At 36.7% G+C, this 22875-nt stretch overlaps 5 protein-coding genes across 6 annotated transcripts; 2 read left to right on the forward strand and 3 right to left on the reverse strand.

Annotated features, from left to right (window-relative positions):
- Positions 1-563: 563 nt before the first annotated feature.
- LOC116019508 (protein RETICULATA-RELATED 6, chloroplastic-like) lies at positions 564-5082 on the forward strand. The gene is made up of 7 exons (XM_031259748.1): positions 564-1288; positions 1427-1556; positions 1867-2397; positions 3304-3411; positions 3537-4085; positions 4398-4511; positions 4678-5082. Exons 1-7 carry the CDS (start codon positions 660-662, stop codon positions 4822-4824), a joined length of 2208 nt encoding a protein of 735 aa, XP_031115608.1. The 5' UTR covers positions 564-659; the 3' UTR covers positions 4825-5082.
- A 208-nt stretch (positions 5083-5290) lies between these two features.
- LOC116019510 (arogenate dehydrogenase 1, chloroplastic-like) lies at positions 5291-7255 on the reverse strand. The gene is made up of 7 exons (XM_031259750.1): positions 6812-7255; positions 6546-6714; positions 6240-6395; positions 6071-6153; positions 5902-5971; positions 5690-5764; positions 5291-5583 (listed from the first exon to the last, which is right to left on the reverse strand). Exons 1-7 carry the CDS (start codon positions 6952-6954, stop codon positions 5488-5490), a joined length of 792 nt encoding a protein of 263 aa, XP_031115610.1. The 5' UTR covers positions 6955-7255; the 3' UTR covers positions 5291-5487.
- A 1440-nt stretch (positions 7256-8695) lies between these two features.
- Positions 8696-11617, forward strand: LOC116019509 (staphylococcal-like nuclease CAN2). The gene is made up of 9 exons (XM_031259749.1): positions 8696-8970; positions 9657-9712; positions 9787-9901; positions 9973-10083; positions 10430-10617; positions 10752-10808; positions 10889-11048; positions 11150-11218; positions 11331-11617. The coding sequence occupies exons 1-9, from the start codon at positions 8824-8826 to the stop codon at positions 11433-11435; spliced, it is 1008 nt and encodes a 335-aa protein (XP_031115609.1). The 5' UTR covers positions 8696-8823; the 3' UTR covers positions 11436-11617.
- A 66-nt stretch (positions 11618-11683) lies between these two features.
- LOC116019511 lies at positions 11684-14493 on the reverse strand. Of its 2 annotated transcripts, none has more exons than XM_031259752.1 (4): positions 13999-14493; positions 13570-13639; positions 13385-13481; positions 11684-11983 (listed from the first exon to the last, which is right to left on the reverse strand). In XM_031259752.1, exons 1-3 carry the CDS (start codon positions 14401-14403, stop codon positions 13429-13431), a joined length of 528 nt encoding a protein of 175 aa, XP_031115612.1. In that variant the 5' UTR covers positions 14404-14493; the 3' UTR covers positions 11684-11983; positions 13385-13428. The 2 variants fall into 2 exon arrangements, with proteins under 2 accessions (XP_031115612.1, XP_031115611.1); XM_031259751.1 differs by having other exon boundaries at positions 11684-11988; positions 13999-14492.
- A 1753-nt stretch (positions 14494-16246) lies between these two features.
- LOC116019829 lies at positions 16247-19203 on the reverse strand. The gene is made up of 2 exons (XM_031260174.1): positions 19117-19203; positions 16247-18402 (listed from the first exon to the last, which is right to left on the reverse strand). The coding sequence occupies exon 2, from the start codon at positions 18309-18311 to the stop codon at positions 16650-16652; it is 1662 nt and encodes a 553-aa protein (XP_031116034.1). The 5' UTR covers positions 18312-18402; positions 19117-19203; the 3' UTR covers positions 16247-16649.
- Between the last annotated feature and the right edge of the window lie 3672 nt (positions 19204-22875).

Genomic DNA, 22875 nt, shown 5'->3' on the forward strand with positions numbered 1-22875 from the left:
AAAAATTCACAATTTGTATATTACGAACACGCAATACCTTGTTTTGTATTCACAAGTTCATTTCAAATACTGCAGTCACACAATATTAACATATTAAGATTTGATGGTCTAATATTGTATTCACAAATTTCTTTAGTTGTTATGTGTTTTGATTTTTTTTTTTTTTGTACTATGTGTTATGTGTTTTGACTTAGAAACACAATTTATATTACAATTTATATTATAGAAGTTCACAATTCTAATACTAAAATACACATCAATTGATGCAGTAAGAACAGGGGTCCACCTTGCAAGGTAACCCTAATAATGGTATAATAGTTGCAATTTGAAATAGAAATCAGGATGGCACATAATTATTCATTATTATTTTTAGTAAATAATACACTTTTAAGCGTGACATTGGAAAAAGTTGTAAAGTACACGTAAAAGAATTGAAATGATATGGATGTATATGTGGACAGGAGATGGGGAATATGAGATGTGTACATTAAAAAAAGGAAAACAAAAATCCAGAGAACAATTCTTATTGTTCAGAAAAATTATTATTATTATTATTTTGGGTTTTGTTCAGAAAATATTTTTAAGGCTGAGAACTAAAATTGGATTGGTTGATTGGTAGACCTGAACGCGCAACGGTCATCTCAGGGCGAAATCTGGAAATGAAGCCCCACCACGCTCAACGTGGCATCACTTTCAGGTCACTCAACCTCCACCATGCAACTCCGCTCAACCGCCGTCCATTTCACCCGCCGGAAATTCAGCACCGCCGCGACTTTCCGCGCCACTTGAGGTTTTCAGTCCGCTGCGGCGACGCTCGGACGGAGAGCGACTCGAGTAGCGAGGCGACGAGGAGGAGGAGGCGAGATGTGCTCGTCACGCCTTTACTCGTTCTCGGAGCTAGCGTGCTCCGTTCCGCGGTTGCGAGAGCGGACGAGAAGCCGCAGGAGAGTACCGCGCCGCAGTCGGCGGCGGAGGCTCCGTCGGCCGTGCCGAAGGCGGAGGAGAAGGAGGAGGTGATAACTTCGAGGATCTACGATGCGACGGTGATTGGAGAGCCGTTGGCGGTGGGGAAGGACAAGAGGAAGGTATTGGAGAAGCTAATGAGCGGTCGGATTGTGTATTTGGGGGAAGCGGAGCAAGTTCCGACCCGTGACGATAAGGAATTGGAGCTTCAGATTTTGAAGATTTTGCAGAAGAGGTGTGCTGAGGAGGAGAGGCCTATTTCTTTGGCTTTAGAAGCGTTTCCTTCTAACCTACAAGAACAGCTGAACCAGTACATGTCTGGAAGGTGCAATATTTCATCTCAAACTACATTCACTGCATTGATTATTTGATTAATTAGTTTATTTCTTGTCTTATGATTATGGAATATTATGTTGCTCATCTTTGATAAAAATGATGTATTGACAATTATATTTGATGGCAGAATTGATGAAGAAAGCTTAAGGTCTTATGTAACACATTGGCCGCCTGAGCGGTGGCAGGAGTATGAACCTCTGTTAACTTACTGCCGCGATAATGGTGTTCGGCTGGTTGCATGTGGTTTACCACTACAGGTATTCAAATGTTTGTCTCTTTCAATGTTTAATATCAGAAAAAAGTTTAAGATATTAAGCACTACTTGTACATAGTATTGATGAAATTATGAAAATAAGCTCTACCATTAATGGCAATATCTGTTGCTCAATATCTATATTCCAGCACAAGTATACTCCTATGCTATGCCTCCAACTTTCTCCCACTTAGATGTTCCTCCTTTTAAAGTTTTAAAATGCTAACTTTTATACAGATTTAAGCTATGTTTACTTTACTTTCAAGTGTTGACAACACTCATTGGATTTCATATACTATAATCTTTTTAATTAGGTCCAACGAACAGTTCAAGCAGAGGGTATTCGTGGCCTTCCTAAAGCAGATCGTAAGAAGTATGCCCCTCCAGCTGGTTCAGGCTTCATTTCGGGTTTTACTTCAATATCACGCAGAGCATCTATTGATATAAAATTGCCGAATCAGTCCACTCCATTTGAATCAAGCTCATATTTTTCTACACAAGCAAGAGTGGTTGAGGAATATGCTATGTCCCAGACTATCTTACAAGCTGTTGCAGATGATGGAAACACTGGTTTGCTTTTAGTTGTCACAGGTGCAACTCATGTAATGTATGGATCAAGGGGGACAGGGGTGCCAGCCAGAATTTCAAGGAAGATGCAAAAGAAAAATCAAATTGTTATATTACTTGATCCTGAGAGGCAACAAATAAGACGAGAGGGAGAAGTACCTATTGCTGATTTCTTGTGGTACTCTGCAGCTCGACCTTGTAGCAGAAATTGCTTTGATCGTGCTGAAATTTCACGTGTGATGAGTGCAGCTGGCAGGAGGCGAGAGGCCTTACCTCAGGTTAGTTTCTAATTGATCAGCGTCATCACCTCATAAGTTGGTTGTAATAATATACTTGAAGCTGTTTTTTTGTCAATCTTTAATGCTTTAATGGGGTCAATTTTTCATTGCATATAACCAAATTCTAAGTGTTACATTTTGTCCTTTAAACAAAAATAGGATTGCAAGGAAGTATGGGAGATAACTGTTTTTTTATTATGCATTTGTGTTTTGAGGATGATGCATACTTCCAGGACAGCAGTTCAGGCTTTCAGGGTATATATAAACCTTTTTCAGGAACACCCTACCCCAATCTAAGAAAATACAATGTATAGTTATTGACCATGCAACTTTCATTCTGAATATGCCTTGTATTGTACCATGGCTTTACCGGGATGGATAATCCAGGCCACAGGCAAAATGCAATATCTTACATGTAAATTTTTGTGGAGTGTGTGTGGTCGAGCTTATTTGCAACTTGTTCTGGTTAATCTCCGCTCTCTAACCAATTATTTCCAAACTTGTTTACAGAAATGTGTGTGGTTTTGTACCCCAACAGTGGCACCAGTATGGCTCAGTATAAGTCTAGGCATTTAGGCTTCTATCTCTTTTACAATCCTCTTCACTCTGTCTGCAAATTTCCTAATTTTGCTGGTTTTGTGGTTGAAACTAATTGATTAAAGTTGAACTAATTTGTTAGATGAGTTTGCTAGGGAAACTTTAGGTTTGGCTTCTTCACATATTTAGAGTTTGGTTCATTGAAGAGGTCATAAGTAAATTTATGGAAGTAAATCACATGTCTTGTTTATGGACATGAGGCCAAAGGAAACTGTTTGTGTTACAAGTCATGCATGTCTTTGGAAATTTACCAAAAGGAGCTTTGGTCTGATCCATCTTATTGTTGCATTGAAATTTTATATTTTGCAGGACCTTCAACAAGGATTAGATCTGGGACTTGTATCACCAGAAATGTTGCAGAACTTTTTTGATTTAGAGCAATATCCTTTTATTTCAGAATTAACTCATCGTTTTCAGGTATCTATTCTCCCATCTATTGAGAAAAACAGGGTATTCTTCAATCAGTTACACCTCTCCCCAACCAATTCAACTTTTCTCTTCTCTAGTGGGTATAAAATAATGGAGAAACTCTTTTGATGCAGGGTTTTAGAGAGAGACTATTGGCGGATCCTAAATTTCTACATCGACTAGCTATTGAAGAAGCTATATCAATAACAACTACACTCTTAGCACAATATGAAAGGCGTAAAGAAAACTTTTTTGAAGAGATTGATTATGTTATAACAGATACTTTTAGGGGAATAGTTGTAGACTTTTTTACAGTGTGGCTTCCTGCCCCTACAATTTCATTCCTACCAGTCACTAATGATGTTGATGTACCTGAAAGCATGGAAGCATTTAAAGGTCTCCTGAATTCCATCCCAGATAATGCATTTCAAAAAAGTCTTGCAGGGAAGGACTGGGGTTTGAGTCATAGGGTAGCATCAGTGATTATTGGTGGTTTTAAATTGGCCGGTGTAGGATTCATTTCAAGTATTGGAGCAGTGGCGTCCTCCAATATATTGTTTGGAGTACGCAAAATACTAAACCCATCACTAGCTACAGAACTACGGAATAAGCGATCTCCAATACTGAAAACAGCACTTGTATACAGCTCTTTTCTGGGAATATCAGCAAATTTGAGGTATCAGGTAGGTTAACCCTGAAACCTTTTCTCATCTTTCTTTCTGCACCAAGGCTCATATTGTGTTTACTTTTTTAATTTAATTATCATGGTTAGCTTTGTTGCCTTTGCGGCATAATGGATGAAAATGTCTGTTGTATAGAACTTAATAAAAGTAGTCTTACTGTTCCAGAGAGAATGTAAATCTTGCCTGATTTTGTTAGTAAAAGTCTAAGAACTGTCTTTGTTAATGAATTTTTGTCCTTTGTTCAGTTCTATTTCTTTTATCTTTTTATATTATGTATTACGGAGTACTAGATAACATAAATCTATGATGCAGATTATTGCTGGAGTAGTAGAGCACCGAATTTCAGACCAGTTCTCTGACCAGACTTTACTTGTAAATATGCTATCTTTTGTCGCTCGAACAATCAACTCATTCTGGGGCACCCAGGTAGATACAACTTAATATCCATTCATCTTCCATGCTTCTGATTTTTCAACCCTGTCCTTGCATGTTTAATTTATTTCACTGTTGGTAACATCAACATAGATGCTTATATTTGCTATTCTCTTCTTTCTTAACATGAATTGATACTTACATTTCCCATCCCCAACAGCAATGGATAGACCTTGCACGGTTTACTGGACTTCAAGCTCGAACAACTGAACCCGATCCCCTGCTTAAGCCAGAATCCTCAAATGCTGCAGTTGGTTGCAATATTGCCGCAGATGATACAAATATTGATGAAATCAAGAATCAATAGTTACACTTTCCCTTTTCCAGCTTTATTGGAAGCTTCTGTCATAATATGTAAGCAAAAGTTTTGGTTCTTCATCTTTGATTTAAAATTTATACATTCCATCAGATCCAAATTTTGTTAAGCCCATTGAGACTTTGGTCTACTTGCATAGAAGCAAAAACTGCTTCAGAAATTTCAGATTTGCATTCATTTTGAAGCACGTGATGTAAATAACAGATGGATATTGTATATTTGTATGATATAAAATTCACTGTTTGCTTCTCTTTTGCTCTAATGCTTTGAATTTTAAACTTTTATCTGTAGTTCTTGTAAAATTACTGAACAATGGCACATCTTTACCAAAACCAAAAATCTTTAGGGCCAAAAGTACAGGTTTATGATTTGCAAGCCAATCACTGATTCTCCCAGTTGCCCTAAATTGGGTGAAGTCTGCTATAAGTTAAAGCCATATGGTATGGGTTGCAACATCTGATAAGAACTGTCACCTCAGTTTGTATAAACTATATTGGTTGAAGCCTGCTATATAATACACCTGGCCTTATGTAGGTACGGGGACCAGCAACCAACAACATATTCATTTAAGAACTGTCTCTAAACCTGTACTAACATTGCTTTGGTACACTAGACAAAGATAAACATTGAAAAAAGATTGAAATATGCTATTAGTCAATGAAGGTTAATCGTGCTCATATCCTGCTCCTCCTTTAACCTCTCCTGCAGCTTCTGTTTGGTTTTCTCAAAGGCTAGTTCTAAACTCTCCATCTGCATATGATTATGGATTTCAGTGATATTGAATTGTTGTTGATTCAGATTTGCATCAACAATGAGGTCTCAACATTGTTGCAGAGAAACGGTAACTGTTCTTTACCTGCTGCCTGGCAAACCTATTGTGAATGAATAACCCACTGAATAGATCGAAACTGTGTTTTGAAGTGGTCTCCTTCTGAAAGTGGTTTACATAGTTAGACTCTTTTGTGATAGCATTACACTACTTTTGTCAACCAGAAGATGAAATGACTTCTAGAGATTAGAGAATCCCTTGATTTTATCTGTTTAATTTCAATATGCACAATTTCTTACCACTTGGACAAGCTTCTGAAATCCTCTTGTGTCTATTGGTGTGGATTCAACCTCCATCTCTGATAAGATCCTACTTACAAGTAAGACATTTGTTATGCAGTACTCTTCTATATCTTTATCTGTTAAGCCCTATTTATTGGTTTGGTCGTTGTCAATGATTACAACGTACCTTCCAATTGTGTGCGTGATAAATTGACTTCTTGCAGCCTGTTTATCATGCTCCTCGCAGGTCATTTCCAGCATTCTGCAGCCCTGCACAGCTCGTTACTATATTGCTTAGAGCTCTGTACAGGTAAGTTTTCGTGGAAACTTGAACTAGTGCTTATTTGCTTAATTACCTCACTGGAAAAGATTTGCAGGAAACTAGAGCATAATGCTTCATCTCTTATCCGGACTCTGTCATACATAAAAGCCAAGTCTTTCCACCCATCCCGCCCGCTTTCTGGTCCAAACATCGGGTGAGTGCAGAGCAAGTCCGAGTCCTCGGGCAACACCTTTCACAGAGACATTCAGACATTGTAAGTATATAGCTATAAGATAAAAACAACTTATAAGCCTGAATAGAACGTTGTGCATATACTATATAACACATGAATGTATTATAGTCTTGCTATTAGCTTAAATGTTTAGTTACTTCTGCATACCTGCAGAAGGACATCTCTGGGGTGTTCTTTTACTGACAGTACATCGACAAAGAGCGTTGGCCGTCTCAGGCAATGGAATGGCATAGACTTGACAACTTGTTTTAGCGACAGGATTGATGTGCATATCAGTATAACTTCATTGTCTGATTCGAAAAACGCAGCCATATCCCTGTGTGCAAGTCAGACACCAAGTTTACACGAAAATTACATTCTTAATTTCTTACGTGTGACAGACAATCTATTAAGACTTGGTTTTTAATTTGTACCTGTAGAATGATGCTACTCCGAGTTGTTTGCAGACTTCTGAGTAATCTGATCTCGAAGATGCTGTTATGGAATGGCCTTGTTTGATCATGGTTTTCGCCAGGAACTGCGCGAAAGGGCCAAAACCAACAATTCCAATCTTCATGGTTTAATTTGTTTCTGATGATGACAAAGAACAAGTAGACATGAGAGAAAAATGATGTGTTGACGAGGTTTTAAGGTAAGTGAGATATGTCTTGTCTGGAATGGGAGATCCTTGCACGTCTCTTAGCAAAGGTTGGGGATCGGATATGGTTGATCCATTGGCACTTGGCAGATGCTGAGTAGAGTCTCACCCTCTCAGCTCTGCTCAAATTGTCTTGTTCCCACTTCCCAAGAAGCCATAAAATGGGAAGGGGGGAAAAAGAATGATATTCTGGGTATAGTGTATGGTATTTTGCGGAATGAGATTAATTCGGATTAGTTTGGTTCATACTCTCATAATCCTGCAACCTTGCAGTTGCATTATAAATCGCAATTGTTATACCATAGACATAGACCATGGCTCATTGCATTTTGAACTCTGATACAAAATTCTATATTTTCAGTTAACACATCTTGTACCTACCGTTAACAATTTTGTACATGTAAACAAATAATTTGATAATTGTTGACATATAATATGATAGTTACAAGTACAAAGTCAGAAACTATTAATTGCAGATACAGAATTTGTCAACTACAAATACAGAATCTGAAGGCTATTTTTAGATCAGGGTTTACAATGCAAGGTAGACATTGGTCCATGGTATAATTTGTCTATGAATTGCTTACCAACTGTCTTGAACTATTAGGTTAATGTCAAGATTTTTTATATTTATTAATTGATTATAGGATGAATTCATCTATGAAGTAATGTCAAATAGTGCAATACTTAATATAAAAAGAAAAAAAAAATAATGAAAGAGTATAATGACATTTCTAATGGTTATATATACTTGTGAGCTCAAATTCGAATATTATAATTCTTTTTTCTCTTTATTTTTTGTAATGTGAAACAGTTGAACGTGGGGGCTGGATGGATAGAACGAATGACTCAGCTGAATCATCTGATCTGATGTGTCTCATTTCCGGCACATAAATCCTAATCCACTTATTAAGGCAAAGATAACATCTACGTTCGCACCTCACGTCCACATTTTTTTATTTTTCTTTTTATTTTAAAAAATAATAACTGAATAACACATACCCTCCTTTTGATACGGTGGACTATGGAGCGGTTACTAGAGCTAAAAGTGGAGCTGTACCCTTTTGTTGGCAGGCGCTTACATGTAAAGAAGCCTTGCCCTAGATGAAAAGTAAAGGCTTAGACAACATTATCATTGAGATGGATTGTATAAACTTCTAGCAAGGCATTTCTCAATGACTCTTCTTATGTTAGTTTAATTATTTGACACAGTTTAGTTTTATATCTTTCCTTTGATAATATTGCAATTAGGTATGTCAGTAGATCAATATAATGAACCATATGGTGCATGCCTTTGCGAAAGTCACGAGCTCTCAAACTAATTTAAGGGGATGAGATCTCAACCCTCCATCTTGTATTCTTAACTTGATCTCTCAAAATTTAGAGACAAAAAATGATAATGACACAATTACCTTATAATTTAGGGACAAAAAATATAATTTTCCCACTAAAAATAACTAATGAATAAAAGTATTTTATTGTCGCATCAATTTTTATTTTTATTTTAAAAAAAAACGTCAAAAAGTAGTATTCCTAAAGTAGACGCAATCTAAATCTTAACCTTAACACCGTTGACTTTAAAAATGTCAGTAATTTAAACAATCAAAACCCAATGAAAACACGCCACATGTCCAACCCATCTTCCTTCTCTTTCCTTTACAGAGCAGCACCCTGCATCCTTCCGGCCTTTTCTTGCCATTAAGATCTTTAAAAATTTCTTCTTCTTGTTCAGCTCAAAATTTCATAATTATAATTCATTTTTAAAAAAAATTAATCAAGAATCTAGCAATGGGTAACGCCCTAAGATTCTTGTGCGGCCGTTGTTGTAAGCCGGCGGCGGACTCCGATTCCCCCGGCCACCACGGAGCGACGCCGACCGCCGCCGGCGTCTCTGCCATTGCTCACGATATCCGTAACTTTGAGATCAACTCCCAGGTACACAATTCTACCAACTTTGCTTCATATTAGTATACGAAATAAGTCCTTTATTAATTTCATTAAGAATTCTGCAAATTTACTTCACATTTGGACTGAGATTTCCATAACTTGCTTCCAAGTGATTTTTTGAGATTCTAGTAATATACGGAGTATTTTTAGCAGCTATTTGTTTAGATGTAATTGTAATTCCTTTACAACATAATTTCTTGACATTTTAAATTACGGTGTTTGGTGGGAGAAAATTACAACTTGGTAATTTGAGAAATTGCAATTCATACATTCTCCTACGAGAATTTTAATTTGGTGTCATAAGGGAAAATCATGAAAATGACCAAATTATCCTTGATTGGCATTATTGTTAATATGGGGCATTTTAGTATTCGTATCACTTCTTACGTTCTTATTCCAAATAATTATATTCATCTTTCCTTCTTACCAAACAAATTCCACCTTATTCTTTTCCCATTGAACGGGAAATAACAAGTGTACTAAGTGAGATTTTACACCTGTAATGAAAATTAAATAAGTTCTCTTAACAATTAATTAATCAGTCCTTATATAGTATAACTTTATTTGTATAGCCCACTTGACTAGATTAAGGTTACTCTTTTAACCAAGTCCACTTGACTAAAATGAAATTAACCTTTAATTGAGTTGATCATCTACTTTGTGTTATTTTCAAGGTTCCTCAAGGATTGAGTCAGCATGTTGTTTCATCCAAAAAGGCTCAAGCTAATTGGTAAGAACTAATATTTTTGTTTAAAATTAGTAGTTTACATGTATAATGAGAGTGTTGATTCAATGAGACTGAAGGTATAAAAAGCTTTCCGATGCATGGAGAGAAGCAAAACCTCCTCCAAAAACACCAGAAGAAGCTTCAAGATTTGTAATTCAGACCTTGAAGAGACACCAAAAAGCAGATGTTGAGGTAATAATGCAAGTTTTATATATAGTTTGCATATAAAGTAGATGCATCATGATTCCCATTTCATCTTTCAGGGATTGCTAGCTTTCTATGGCCTTCCTCTTCCTCACTCTTTGGTTGAGCATACAAATGGCGTGCCTCCATCGCACCCTCAAGGACTCAAGTTTGAACTACATACATTACCGGTACGAAACCCTTTTTCCTCTTCTATTTTTTACATACTGCGTTGGTATTTGCATCCTGTGCACCCTCAGGAAGAGATTAATTCAATTGAGGTTGGGGCCGACAAACCCTTTTTCCTCTTTTTTTTTTTTCTTTTTTTTATACATACTGCATTGGTATCTGCATCTCGTGCACCCTTGGAATGAGATTAATCCAATTGGGGTCGGGGCCGATTTACAGGGTGTTGGGGTAGCTCTCCCAAGGGGTATGGAATTGTTTATAATCTCCAAGAGCCTCATCCTTGTAATGGAGATTTAGCAATGGATTCTTGTTCTTGTGTTTAATCAAAGAGAGGTTTTGATGCATTAGGTAGATGTAAAGGCAGTAGCAGATGGAGATACAATCACTGTATATGTTAGCACTGCAGATCCCAGAGAGTCATCTTCTGTTCCAAAAGATGTTCAGACTGCTGCTGTTCAGCGATCAAAGGCACGCGCCCGAAAGGATTATGCACGAGCAGACGAGCTACACAAGCAGATCATTGACTCGGGATACAGGTCCGTGTTTGAGCATATAATATATAAAACATAAATGTGTAGTCTCGCTATCAGCTTAACATAGTTAAGACAGAAACCATCATTCAATTGTCTGCAATGCTCCGTGGAACCCAATATTGTGTTTGTGTTTGTAGGGTGATTCAGGTTAACAATGAGGAAGTTCTTGCAAGGAAATATAGGATCAGATTAAGGTATGACAATGACAACAAACTTTTCTGCTATGTTTCATAAGATGCCATTGTGGGTTGAATGACATGATAATATGAAACAGGGGAATAGATGCACCAGAAAGCAAAATGCCTTATGGAAAAGAGGCCAAGGAGGAACTTGTCAAGATTGTGCAAGGCAAGTGCCTAAGAGTCCTGGTTTTTACAGTGGATCGCTACGGCCGTAGTGTAGGAGATATATACTGCAATGGCACCTTTGTACAGGTAACCCTTTTTGAGACTCAGCTCGACTTATTTACACCTCTAACCAGTAGTCGTTTTTCAACAACTTAACTAAGAATTATCCAACTTTTTTGGTTATCTAGGAAGTCATGCTAAAAAAGGGGCTAGCATGGCATTACACCGCCTACGATCAACGCCCAGAATTAGACAAGGTAATTCTTCTGATCTATCTTCCACTATGATGCACAGAAACTCTAAAACGAGGCTCGAGCAACTAGGGTATGGAGTAAAGCCATTTTCTGACTGTTTTTCTCTGTGGTGTAGTGGGAGAAAGAGGCTCGAGCAAATCAGATAGGTATATGGGCATCTAAGAACCCAGAGATGCCATGGCAATGGCGAAAAGACAGACGCGAAAACAACCATCACTAATGTATTGACAATCCTACGATCAACAAACACAGACAGACAATACATAGATTTCCATGTCACTAAGCATTTGCTATTTCTAAATCATGTACACTGTAAACTTTGCATCTAGTTCAAAGCAACAACACCAATGACAATCCAAAACAATGTTTCAACAATAATGTATCAAATTCTTGTGTTTCCTAGTGACTGTGCAGCATGAGAAAATTGTTATCGTGCGAGAATAAAATGACATCGGGATTTAAAGAATATGCAGGCACTAAATATTATCATCAATCTACTAAACAAAGTATAAAAATCAAAAGTTTTCCAGTTGGGCAGGAATAACACATTAACACAATTCATCAAGAGTACGGAGAAACCAATAAATAGAGAAGGGAAAACACTTTGTCAAATTTCCATGGATACACTGATGATATGGATATGATGGATAACAAGCAAGAGAAATATAAAGAAAAATCAAAAGGAAAAAAAAAATTGAACTTGAGGTTCAACAGCAGAGCGATATGACACAAGTTTGCCAGCTTGTCGGTGATGCTGCATGAAATACACTGCACTGCAAAATAAAGCAGCTTTAATTAGTATGGCATATCATGAGTGCTTCCTAAATTAAGGAGATAAGGCCTCTTTTATTCCCTAGACTATTTGTGCATTGCCACATTTGACACCAGGATTTAAAAACTCTCATCAGTATTATCCCTAGACTACCATAAAAAGGACACTTTTGGTCATCATTGGAATTCATCATCTTTAATCAAAATGTTGCACATATGAAAAATGGCAATGAACCGATAGTCTAGAGACTAAAAAGTACTTATTCTCTAAATTAAGCATTAAAAGATTTCTATTATGGTACAGATCTTTACCCACTTCAACCCAACAAGCTAGTTAATAGCTAAATCCAATCACCCAAATTCTCTTCACATACTAAAGTCACAAGATTATTTAACATAAAAAGTAAGAGAACTAGCAAAATTATACTCATTATCATGTAAGGTTGTCCTAAGAGACAAGAATGATGGTGTACTGCCACGACCGATTTACCAGTACCGATCATTAGATATTCAACAGAAAGAGACACTTTGATATGCTGAGTTACAATATAATACATGAATCTTATGAAGGTTCTCTCCTCATTATGGATGATACATTTTAGATGGTTTAGGGCAAAGAAGTTTAAAGCTAAGCACCAAATATCACAAGATCAAGAACCTATCGTGATCAAACTGCTATCAATTGGGGTGAAGGATGGCTTCCCTTTACTTTCTAATGGAAAGACTGTGCTGCAAAGTGCGAAAGTGGACTGCTATGAAGGTGAATTTGAGATTAGGTTTGTTTTGCTCAAAATGATGCCGTTTTGTGCAAAACAAACCTTCAAAAAAAAATCAGCCAACTAGTTGGCTGACTGCCTAAAATGGCAAATTGCCCTAATTCGCTTTGGCCAAGGGGCGCATAGCACCTAGGTGGCCACCTAGGCCAAGTTTTACAGCACTGCTCATTATGGATGATACATCTTAGATGCCTAGGGCAAAGAAGTTTTAGGCTAAGCACCAAATATATATTGAATTACTAAACAAAAAAAGCAAAACTACATCTCTCTTCAAGATTGTATCTGCATCACAAAAAGACTCCTGATGGGTATGATATATCCCAACTAAATATAGTAGTCATGGGTAACATTGCTAAATGAATAAATCTATTCGGACAAACAAAGAGAGAATACCTCAAGAACAGCCAGGCAAAATATTACGACATGAACAAATTGAGAATCCACAAGATAATCTAGAACGCAGAGTAGGGAGTAAAATCATTGTATGGGGAAAATCAGATACCCTAGCATGTAGACTATGCAGACAAGGGTACAAGGCATTGCCAAAAATCTGAACCAGACAATAACAAAGGCTTGCACACAAAAAAGAGAAAGAAAAGAAGCAAATGGGATTATAACTCACAATGCCATTGTTTTTTTTTTTTTGAAGAGCAAGTGCATCTTCTCTTATTTAGCCTCACCAGCATTATCCTCAGAATCTGAATCACTAACATTGTAACCTAAGAAAGAACACAAATTACCATACACATTAGAGATCAGAAAGTAACCTAAAACAAATAAAGTCAGCAAAAGGGACATTCCAAGCACCTGGACGTTTATCACTAACTTTCCATGCTGAAGACCGAGTCCTGGATGCCCGACTTATCCATGCTCTTCCCTGTACACAAAATCATAAAGATTTGAACTCAAAATCGCTTTACCAAAGAATGATATATATCCCAAGAACTGTCATTACATAAGCACCAATTCAATTCCAACAGAAATCAAACCTAAAAATCACTACTTTACCTCCCTCTTCCCTTTAAACTCAATTCAAGGGTTACAACTTTATAAAATATTTTTGATGTTAGCAATCACAATTCAAAAGACTCAACTTTTCGACTAAAAGAATATTCTTTTACTAAAATTTTCCCATCACCATCCAAAAAGCATAAGAAATAAGCAAAAAGCAAAGCTTATATATGCAGAAATTTCAGATATAACCATATATATTCAGTGGGGAAAAGAATCAAACACCTTCTGGGCATCTCTGGAGACGCCATATCCGCTAAAGTACATCTGACCCACAAGCACCTGCATGGAGGTGTCGCCGGCCTTGGCCTCCTTGAGGGTGTCCTGGAACCACCGTCTGACGCAATCCGCCACCACGTCGGCCAGTGGTATCCTCCGCAGGCGCTGCTGCTCCTCCGACGAGTTTCCGTTGGAAGTCTCCTCCTCCATCTTGTTCCTCCTCAGTCGGCGCTCCGACGATGGCGATTCCACGGCTACGACAAGGCCCTTGAGCTTGGGTCCTTCGGGCGGCGAAACGGAGCGGGTTCTGGATACGGGTTTGACTTGGGTGGGGCGGCGGCGGGGAGTGTTTGAGCCGATAATTCTCGCAAAATCTTGAAGCTTAGTTGGAGAAGGAACTGATTTCCCCATAAAACAAAAACAAAAACCAAAAAAAATTACTATAAATAATTTTAAAAGAAAAAAGTTTGAATTAGGGATTGCGGGTAAGAAAGAAATTGGTAATGGTTGGGAGAAAGAATAGACAATTAAAAAAAAAAAAAAGGATTAGATTTTTATTTATTAGTATTTTTAAAAAATCAATTTCATAGTTGGGTGGCACTCAGCACAGTCTTCTATTATAGTATTATCCATAGACCATAACTCTACAAGCATATACTCATAAATAAAATAATTCTCAGGGTTTCCCCCCTCTTTTCTAATAAAAATAAATAAAATAATTGCCTCTTGGCAACTTGCAAATATTCAATTTTATAATGTTTGATTCAACTTGCAAAAATTACAAGTTTGTCTCAATTTTCTACTCCTCTTAAGTTAATGGTAAGGCTAACAAAGGGTATGACTGTATTAGCTAGTGACTTTTGGATATATGACGGTATCGCGTGGTCATCTAGTTTGTTCAAGAATTAATGTATAGGTTAGGAGAAGAATTAATGTATAGGCACGGTATAATAAATGAGTATTAAATTAGTATTCAACCTCTTAGAGTCAAATTTTTATAGAGTAAAATTGAGTCTATTCTCGTTTTTTACGCCTCTTAAATGGTTAAGTTAATGGTAAGGCTAACAAAGGGTATGAGCAAGTGAGTTTTGTAAATATGAGGGTATCACGTGGTCATTTAGTTAGTTCAGGAGTTAATGTATAAACGAGCATCGATTATTCATTACTATTCAACTTCTTAGACTAAATTTTTATAGAGGAAAATTAAGTCGGTTCTTATTTTTTATGCCTCTTAAATGGTTAAGCTGACAATGACAGGAGGATATGAGCTGGTGACTTTTGGAGAGATAATGGTATTGCATCATTCGTATGGTCATTTAGTTAGTTCAAAAGCTAATGTAGAAACACACTATAATAAAAGTACACAAACAAAAATTACTCTATTTTTAGTATTCAACTTCTTAGAGTTAAACGTTTATCATATAGCACCGATTATTAAAATTTTTACTTACCAAATGTAATAATGCTCAAATATCACCCCTTTTTAGTAAACATCTCAAATATCACTTGATTAGAACGTTTGTGTGCACTTGATTTTTTTGGAATATTAGTTGTATAGTGCATTATTCATAATTATTTTTTGTTAGGTTCACAGTTCATTGTATTGTAAAACAGAACTCTTTTTTTTTTTTTTTTGAAAGAAATAAAATAGAACTCTGCATGAAAATTGAAATCTGGCAAATTGTTTTAGTTGGCTGGACACACACAAACACCCAAAAAAATAAAAAAACACTTATACGATTGACCAGAATAAGATTGCGCAAGGAGTCTCAATCAAAATAGGATTTGTAATGCTATGACATTAATTTGGATTCGGATCAGAGTTTGACTTTAACTTAATATTTGGCCTAAAACTCTTTAATTTGGCACATTATAACACAAATTCGAATTCAGTTATGATCGTCATAGGATTTGGCGATTTGCCCCTATTCGAGAAGGGTATGACCTAGAACTCTTTAACCTAGCACACTATAATAGTAATTCAGATTTCGTTTAAGCCGTCATCGCACTGTTTGCCTGTTATTCGAAGAATGTTTGACCTAAAACTCTTTAACCTAGCACATGCCTAAATTCACTGAGTTTAGCTTAACTAATCCAGCCAAGAGCCCAAGATGACTAAGGATACAAACTTGTAACCACAAAGTCACGAGTTCGAATCTTAGAAGACCGGTCAGTTATGGGCAAGGTTTACCCAGTGCACATTCTCAGGCAATTGCTACAGGTTTGCCTCGTCACCCAAAAAATGTATCCTTTATGAATGTACCAAACAATGCAATCAGAATAGGCCTTCTGCAATCCAACAAAGTTTTTTACATTTCTCCCACTCAAATCTCTTCTGGAGTTCTGACTTCTGATGCATTTACACAATCTAGTTTCAGGAGCAGCATTTATATATGGAAACCAAAAAAAATGCAGACGAAAACGATAGAACAACAACATAACATGAGAAGCATGAAAACCGAGGCTACTATACTATACATCTCGTAATCCAAGAAAAGTCCCGAGTTGAACCCCATCTGTGCAGCTCGTGTAAGCTCGTCATTGCAATCTTGCATGATGTATACAAGATTCCAATGGACAACAGATGTGGTCTACACAAGAATCTCTCGTAAGTTGTAATCCAAACTTCAAACGGAGGCTCAAAATTTCTCGTTGTGTCAAACGTCTTCTCGTTGTATAATCGGGGGAGAAGGAGGCGCCATAGGATCATGGCTACCTCCCGAATTAGGTTCATTGTCTATAGAGGGGAAGTGTCTACCTGGACTGCGATTTTCCATTGCAAATCTGCTCGGACTTGGTGTTGTACTTCTCGGTTTTTGGTCTGGAGGAGGGCTTGGACTTGACCTAAACGCACCATCTTCTCGGGGCAAAGGTGAAATGGGAGGCTGTTCGCCATTATTATCATGTCGTTTCTTGTAGAACTTATCCTCCACGATATCGTATGCATTTCCAGTCCTCACTTCCTGGGCGAGAGAACACCAGCAACAGCATAGCCATAGTGCACAATCGGCAACAGATGATTTACCACAACACGAATTATACGAAGGCAAATTGTATCTTTTCCTCATTTGAATCCTCCAAAAGCCACCATATAGTAAACCGAAGGCACAAAGGAATATTCCGGTAACTCCTAACGCCCCTCGGACAGTGTCATTGTCAATGGTCCCGGCAGCCAAATTGAAGATCCAAAACGGGGCCATACAAAACAGGAGAAAGGTTGCGATATGAACATACATGTTCCCGAACCCAAGCCTTTCCATATTCCATCCAAAGACACAGAATGTGCAGAACAAAGAGAGGTATGCTAAAGAAATGTCATTCCAAAAGTCGAGAACGCCTCCACTCCACCGAGGGCTAGCCTCGAGGTTCCTCCCTTCATCGGATGCAAACGAGAATTTCTTCTCCAAGGATTTTCTCCTCAATTGGCCCATCCTGCTACTTTCAGCTATCGTAAGTTGGACTTGGGCTTCTTCATCGCCCTCAGCACTGTACTCTTTCCCGAGAGGGCTAAGCATAGCGTAAACACCCGCAAATGCAGGCGCACCGATTGCAACAGAGATACATAGACCTACCCCAATAGCTGGGCGGTCGGATCTCTTATACCCCCAGTTAAGCCCACACAAGGCGTATTGAGCAAAACAGTTGAGGTTGAGTAGCGAAACAACCACCATCATGTGAGCCCATTCGTTAGGCTTGTAAGTGCCATTCTTGCAGTACTCTTTTCTGAGCCTCGAAATGTCTTCGGGCTTCCACCGTATCAAAAGTACAAGGTGATACAATCGTTTCGGGTGTTGGTATAGACACATCAGAGTGAACAGCGCGTTAAGGATTTGATTGTTCACTTCAAACCAAGCATCTCTCTCGGATTTCTTAGGGAGGGCATGGTTCAACATTCCCGTCATCACGAGGAATAGAATTGCGCCAGAGACAGCAACACACACGATCCAAACAAGAAGTGCCATGTTCAGTGGATTCCTTATCCATTCTTTACAAAGTTTCTTAAGAGACATCCAATCAATTTTCCGCGAAAAGAGCCTATGCAAGCGCTCACGAAGATGACGGCTGCCTGAAGAGGGCACAGCTCGAGAAATCTCATCCCTTTCCTCCGCAATCTGCTGAAACTTGGCAGACGGAGAAGCCAAATTCCCAAACTTGAGGAACTGCAGCCTCTTCGGAATAGAAATAGAGCCACCTTCGAATCGTTTTTGAGGGTTACCATCACTCACGAGCCCTCTTTGAGACGAAGAAATGTGCAGAGCAGTATTCGAATTACTTTCCAAAACCTTACCATCATTTTCACTAACATCAGTGGAACCCATCCTTTCTTCCTACAAATTTTCTTGAGCCCAATTCTTTTTACATAAAAATACTATACTAGGCTGACCATTTTCTGTGCATTTCCTCTTCAATCTGCAACTCACAATCAGAAAGCTTTAAAACAACACACAATTATTACCAATCACCAGGTCCACTCAGAGAACCAATAGCAAACTACTAAATGGCAACCCTATAAAAATGTCAGGAAACAGATTTCATGACTGTCAAACTCTGAACTCTTGTTCCCCAAAACTGATATATGACAGAGAGATACAAGAAAAAGACTGCTAATACAGTACATACAGATTCAACTCAATCAACCCAATAATAGCAGTCTTAATTAGAAAAAGTCAACAAATATGAACACAAAAAAAATCATAACAATAAACAATTAAAAACACCTTATTCATGAAAATCAAGACAGAAAACTCAAACTACTGATTAACCCCTAAGCTGAAGAGGGCAATAAAACTGGGGAAAAAACAAGGTTGATGGAGCAGACACCCAAAGAACATCAGAGTGATAAGATCAATCAATCATCATCAATCTGAACCAAAGATTGAAACTTTATCTAGTTCCCAAATCCATTGACCAGTTTTGCAAGATTTTCAACCAAGAATAAGGAGCACTAAAAGAGCAGCTTTTGGTATGCTTTTACGTTTCTTTGATGGGAAGGAAAGAGAGAATCACATAAAGCAAAGCAAACAAAATTACAAAAGACAGGAAAGACAGAAATTAGGCATAAACAGGAAGGCCCAAGTATTAAAATGAAAGAATCGTGGGTAAGGGGGAGATTTTAGTTCATACCATTGACTGTAGCGGAGGCTTTGTGAGAGAGATTGTTGGGATAGCCAACCATGGGAGACGGGGGGAGGCTCCACCACAGCCAGTGGTGCACTTCTTATATTACCCCGTGTATTCAAAAGAGAAGGGTACAAATAGCAACTGATTTTTTAATCTTCGATGAGTTGGCATATGAACGGTGATGATTACCCCGGAGGCTTTTTGGGCTTGTTTAGTTATCAGCGGTTTTGTGTTAGTGATTATCAAAAAGTGGATTGTATTAGCGAGTTTGACCAGCGAATTGTATCAACGGTTTGTAAAAAGATGTTTGGTAAAATTAACTGTTTAGATTAGCGGTTACCATGTAAAATGACCAAAAGGGTATACATATAATAATAATAATAATAATAATAAATTAATAATAATAATTAACATTACAAAGAAATTAAAGCAAACATTTTAAAATATAAACAATTAAAAAAAAAAGATAAAGAACAAGGGGAGCCGTGCGGCTCCCTTATCTTCCACTTCTCCCACATTGGTGGGAGAAGTGGAAGTTGGAGCCATGATGCTCCTATAAAGGAGCCTCAAGGCTCCAGTTAACTTTGCTAATTCTGTCCATCTGAAAATTCGATGGGCAGAACGCCAGAGGAGCCCTCATTAATGGTAGTTAATTTTTTTTTTAATAAATAAGGGCGTTTTGAGAAAAGTAAACTCTTTCCTCAAAATGCCAATCCCAAACGCTGGGATTCCAACGGTTTGCAAACCGTTGGTTGATCAAACACTTTGGTCAAAACGTCAAAGTTGGTGGATCCGCCGATAACCAAACATGCCCTTTATTTTTTGAGTTAATTTCATTTTTTGTTCTAGGTATCCACTTTTAGTCCTTTTTATCAAAACGTCTACTTTTGGTCCTAATATTATTGTGGCATGATTATTTTTGGTCCTCTATCAACAAAATAGTTTAAATTTTGTTAACGGCATTTTGATCTTCAATTATGAATTGTTTCAAAAAAATAAACATAAAAAATATAGTGGGTCAACCTACTTTGTATAAAAAAGATCTAAATGTCCTTGTATTTAACGAAATTTCAACGATTTTATTGATGGAGGACCAAGACTGGTCATATCACAATAATACTAAGACTAAAAGTGGATGTTCTGATAAAAAAGGACTAAAAGTAAAATGTCACCAATAAATCTAGGACCAAAAATGGAATTAACTCTTTTTTTTTTAACACTCAATTCTTTATAAGGAGTTCTAAAAAAAATTCTTTATAAGATAACATTGTTATATACTTTCTCAATCTATTTCAACCCAAAGAATCATTACACATTTGCCCCTACTACTCCTGAAGGGAGGCTAAGTTAAAAAAATACTACTAAAAATAAAAATAATTAAATAACTCATTAAACTTTATACGAAAAAAATAGGGACCTGAACTTTAAAAAGTTACAATTAAATACATTAATTTGTCAATTTTATGCATTTAGACTTAATAATCGATTATTCACTGGTCAAAATCGTTAGTGCAAGTTATTTCAGGACTAGATTACCGACGATACATTCATCAGTCACCTCATTCTTCTTTATAGGATGGTCATCTTCTTCAGGAAGAAAGGCAACTAGCTAGTCGTTTTCTTCTTCTTTTGTTTGAATAAGCGACGGACAAATGTGTCGTTGGTCGCCAACTGGTCTTAATTGCCAAGATCTTAAAATAGCCCTTATTATCATTTTTTACTAATGTGTAACCATTTATTAGGTCAATATGCACAAAATGACAAGTTGATATATTTAATTGCTGCTTTTTAAAAGTTTAGGAGGTTAATTACCTTTTCACATAAAGTTTGAGAGTTTATTTGATTCTTTTATCAAGAAAAAATAAAAAGTTACTCACTTATAAAATGAAAAGTTACTCACTGTTTATTACGGAGTAATATATTATTATTATGTCAACAAGTAAAATAAATGTAATAAAACTTCTCAATTATATATTACTTTACTTGCATTGATAGGTAGAATCATTGGGGAAAAAATGGCATCTTAAGGGAATTGAAACTCTTGAAGAGGTTATGGTGAATTAAGTTAAAATTGAAGCATTATAATCTCAATATTAATTACATGTTATGTATCAACATGATAGATGAATGATATTGAGGAAAGCAATGGAAGTAAATACACTTCTTGGTAGCTCATGGCTACAATAACGGTATCATATTGAGTTTGGCAAAGTTTAAATTTATTTCTTGAATTATAATGTGTTATTTATAGATATTATAGTCCCAAATTGTTATATACTATAGTATACAACACATAAGATGATTTAGACGTGATTCTAGACTGTTTGCTTCGTAGTTATGGATGTTAGTGAGAATTTCAAGTGCTCCATATGTCAATAGATGTCCAAGTTAAAGGTCTAAGCAAGGAAGGTTAGGTCCAAAAACTGCCATTAACTTGTTTGACTTGTTGCAAAGAAAATCGAAAAATCGAGTTAACTAAATATTTCAAGATCAGTTAAACTATTTTTACCTCAACATAATGTTGTACGTAATTTTAATTATGTCCCATTGTATTCATTCAATTCAAACTTAACTTAATGAAGTTTGAACATAAAATATATTATCTATCCATTAAAAGAGTATATGTCATTGTTACATTACTAATAAAGATGGGAACAAAATTAAAACAGTTACCATTTAACAGCGTAGGTCGGTTTCAATGTCTTATTCTAGAGTAGACCAAATAAACAAATTGATTGATGGGTGGGTGTAGTTAGTTGAAACCTTTGTTGAATACGTTAAACAAAGTCCAATAATAGGATAAATTTCATGGACGGGTCGTTGATACCTAGCAACAAGAATCATGTTTTTTTGGTAGGCATAATTCATTTTGGGTTCAAGATTCGATCGGCCAATACAGTTGTGTTACATTGGCCCTGTTTGGTAAATGGCTGTTGGCTGATTGGATTGGTTGTTTGGGTTAGAATGAATGATTTGTTGATAATATTGGCTGATTATAGAAAGTTGTTTGATAAATTAGTTGTTAGCTGATAGCTGTTTGGTATAATTTCTTTTCTCAAAAAGCTAATTGAAAAGGCTGCTTTGAGTAGCCTTTTGAAGTTTAGCATTTTGGAGTTAAAAAAAGCTTATTAACCAAACAACTAATAGTGGTCAAATAAGCCAAAATTGGCTGATAGGCTGATTATTTACCAAACAAGGCCAATCATTATTGCATGAACAATAATCTACACAGCTATGTGGACCATTCGTAAAAAAAAAATACATATTTATTGTTCACATAACTATGTGAACTATAATTCATATAATAATTTGTCGTTACGTGGACCATAATTCACACAATAATGATTCACCGCCCTGGAAAATGAGTAGAGTCAAATCTAATAGCTGGGTCCTGCTGTCATATTCTTTGACAACATCAATGATCTTTGCAAATTGCAATATATTTAGTTTTCTTTTAAGCCGTGTCATTTTCAGCCCAATAATTTATCAATCAAGGCCTTAGGGCCTTTTAAACTTATTTACGGGCCAAAGCCCACAAGCTAATCCAGTTGGGTCATTTTTTTATGTGTTAAGAAAACAATTAAACAGTGAAGATGATGAAATATCCAGCCTTATCATTGTCATTAGGGGTGGAAAGCAATCATTATGGTCCACACGGCTGTGTGGACCATACTATTAAATAATGCACATTCAATATAAAAATAATGTACATTCAGTACAAAAATAATGTACATTTAGTACATTAAAAATGTACATTTGATT

The sequence above is a fragment of the Ipomoea triloba genome, chromosome 5 (assembly GCF_003576645.1).
Source record: "Ipomoea triloba cultivar NCNSP0323 chromosome 5, ASM357664v1".
Taxonomy (NCBI): domain Eukaryota; kingdom Viridiplantae; phylum Streptophyta; class Magnoliopsida; order Solanales; family Convolvulaceae; genus Ipomoea; species Ipomoea triloba.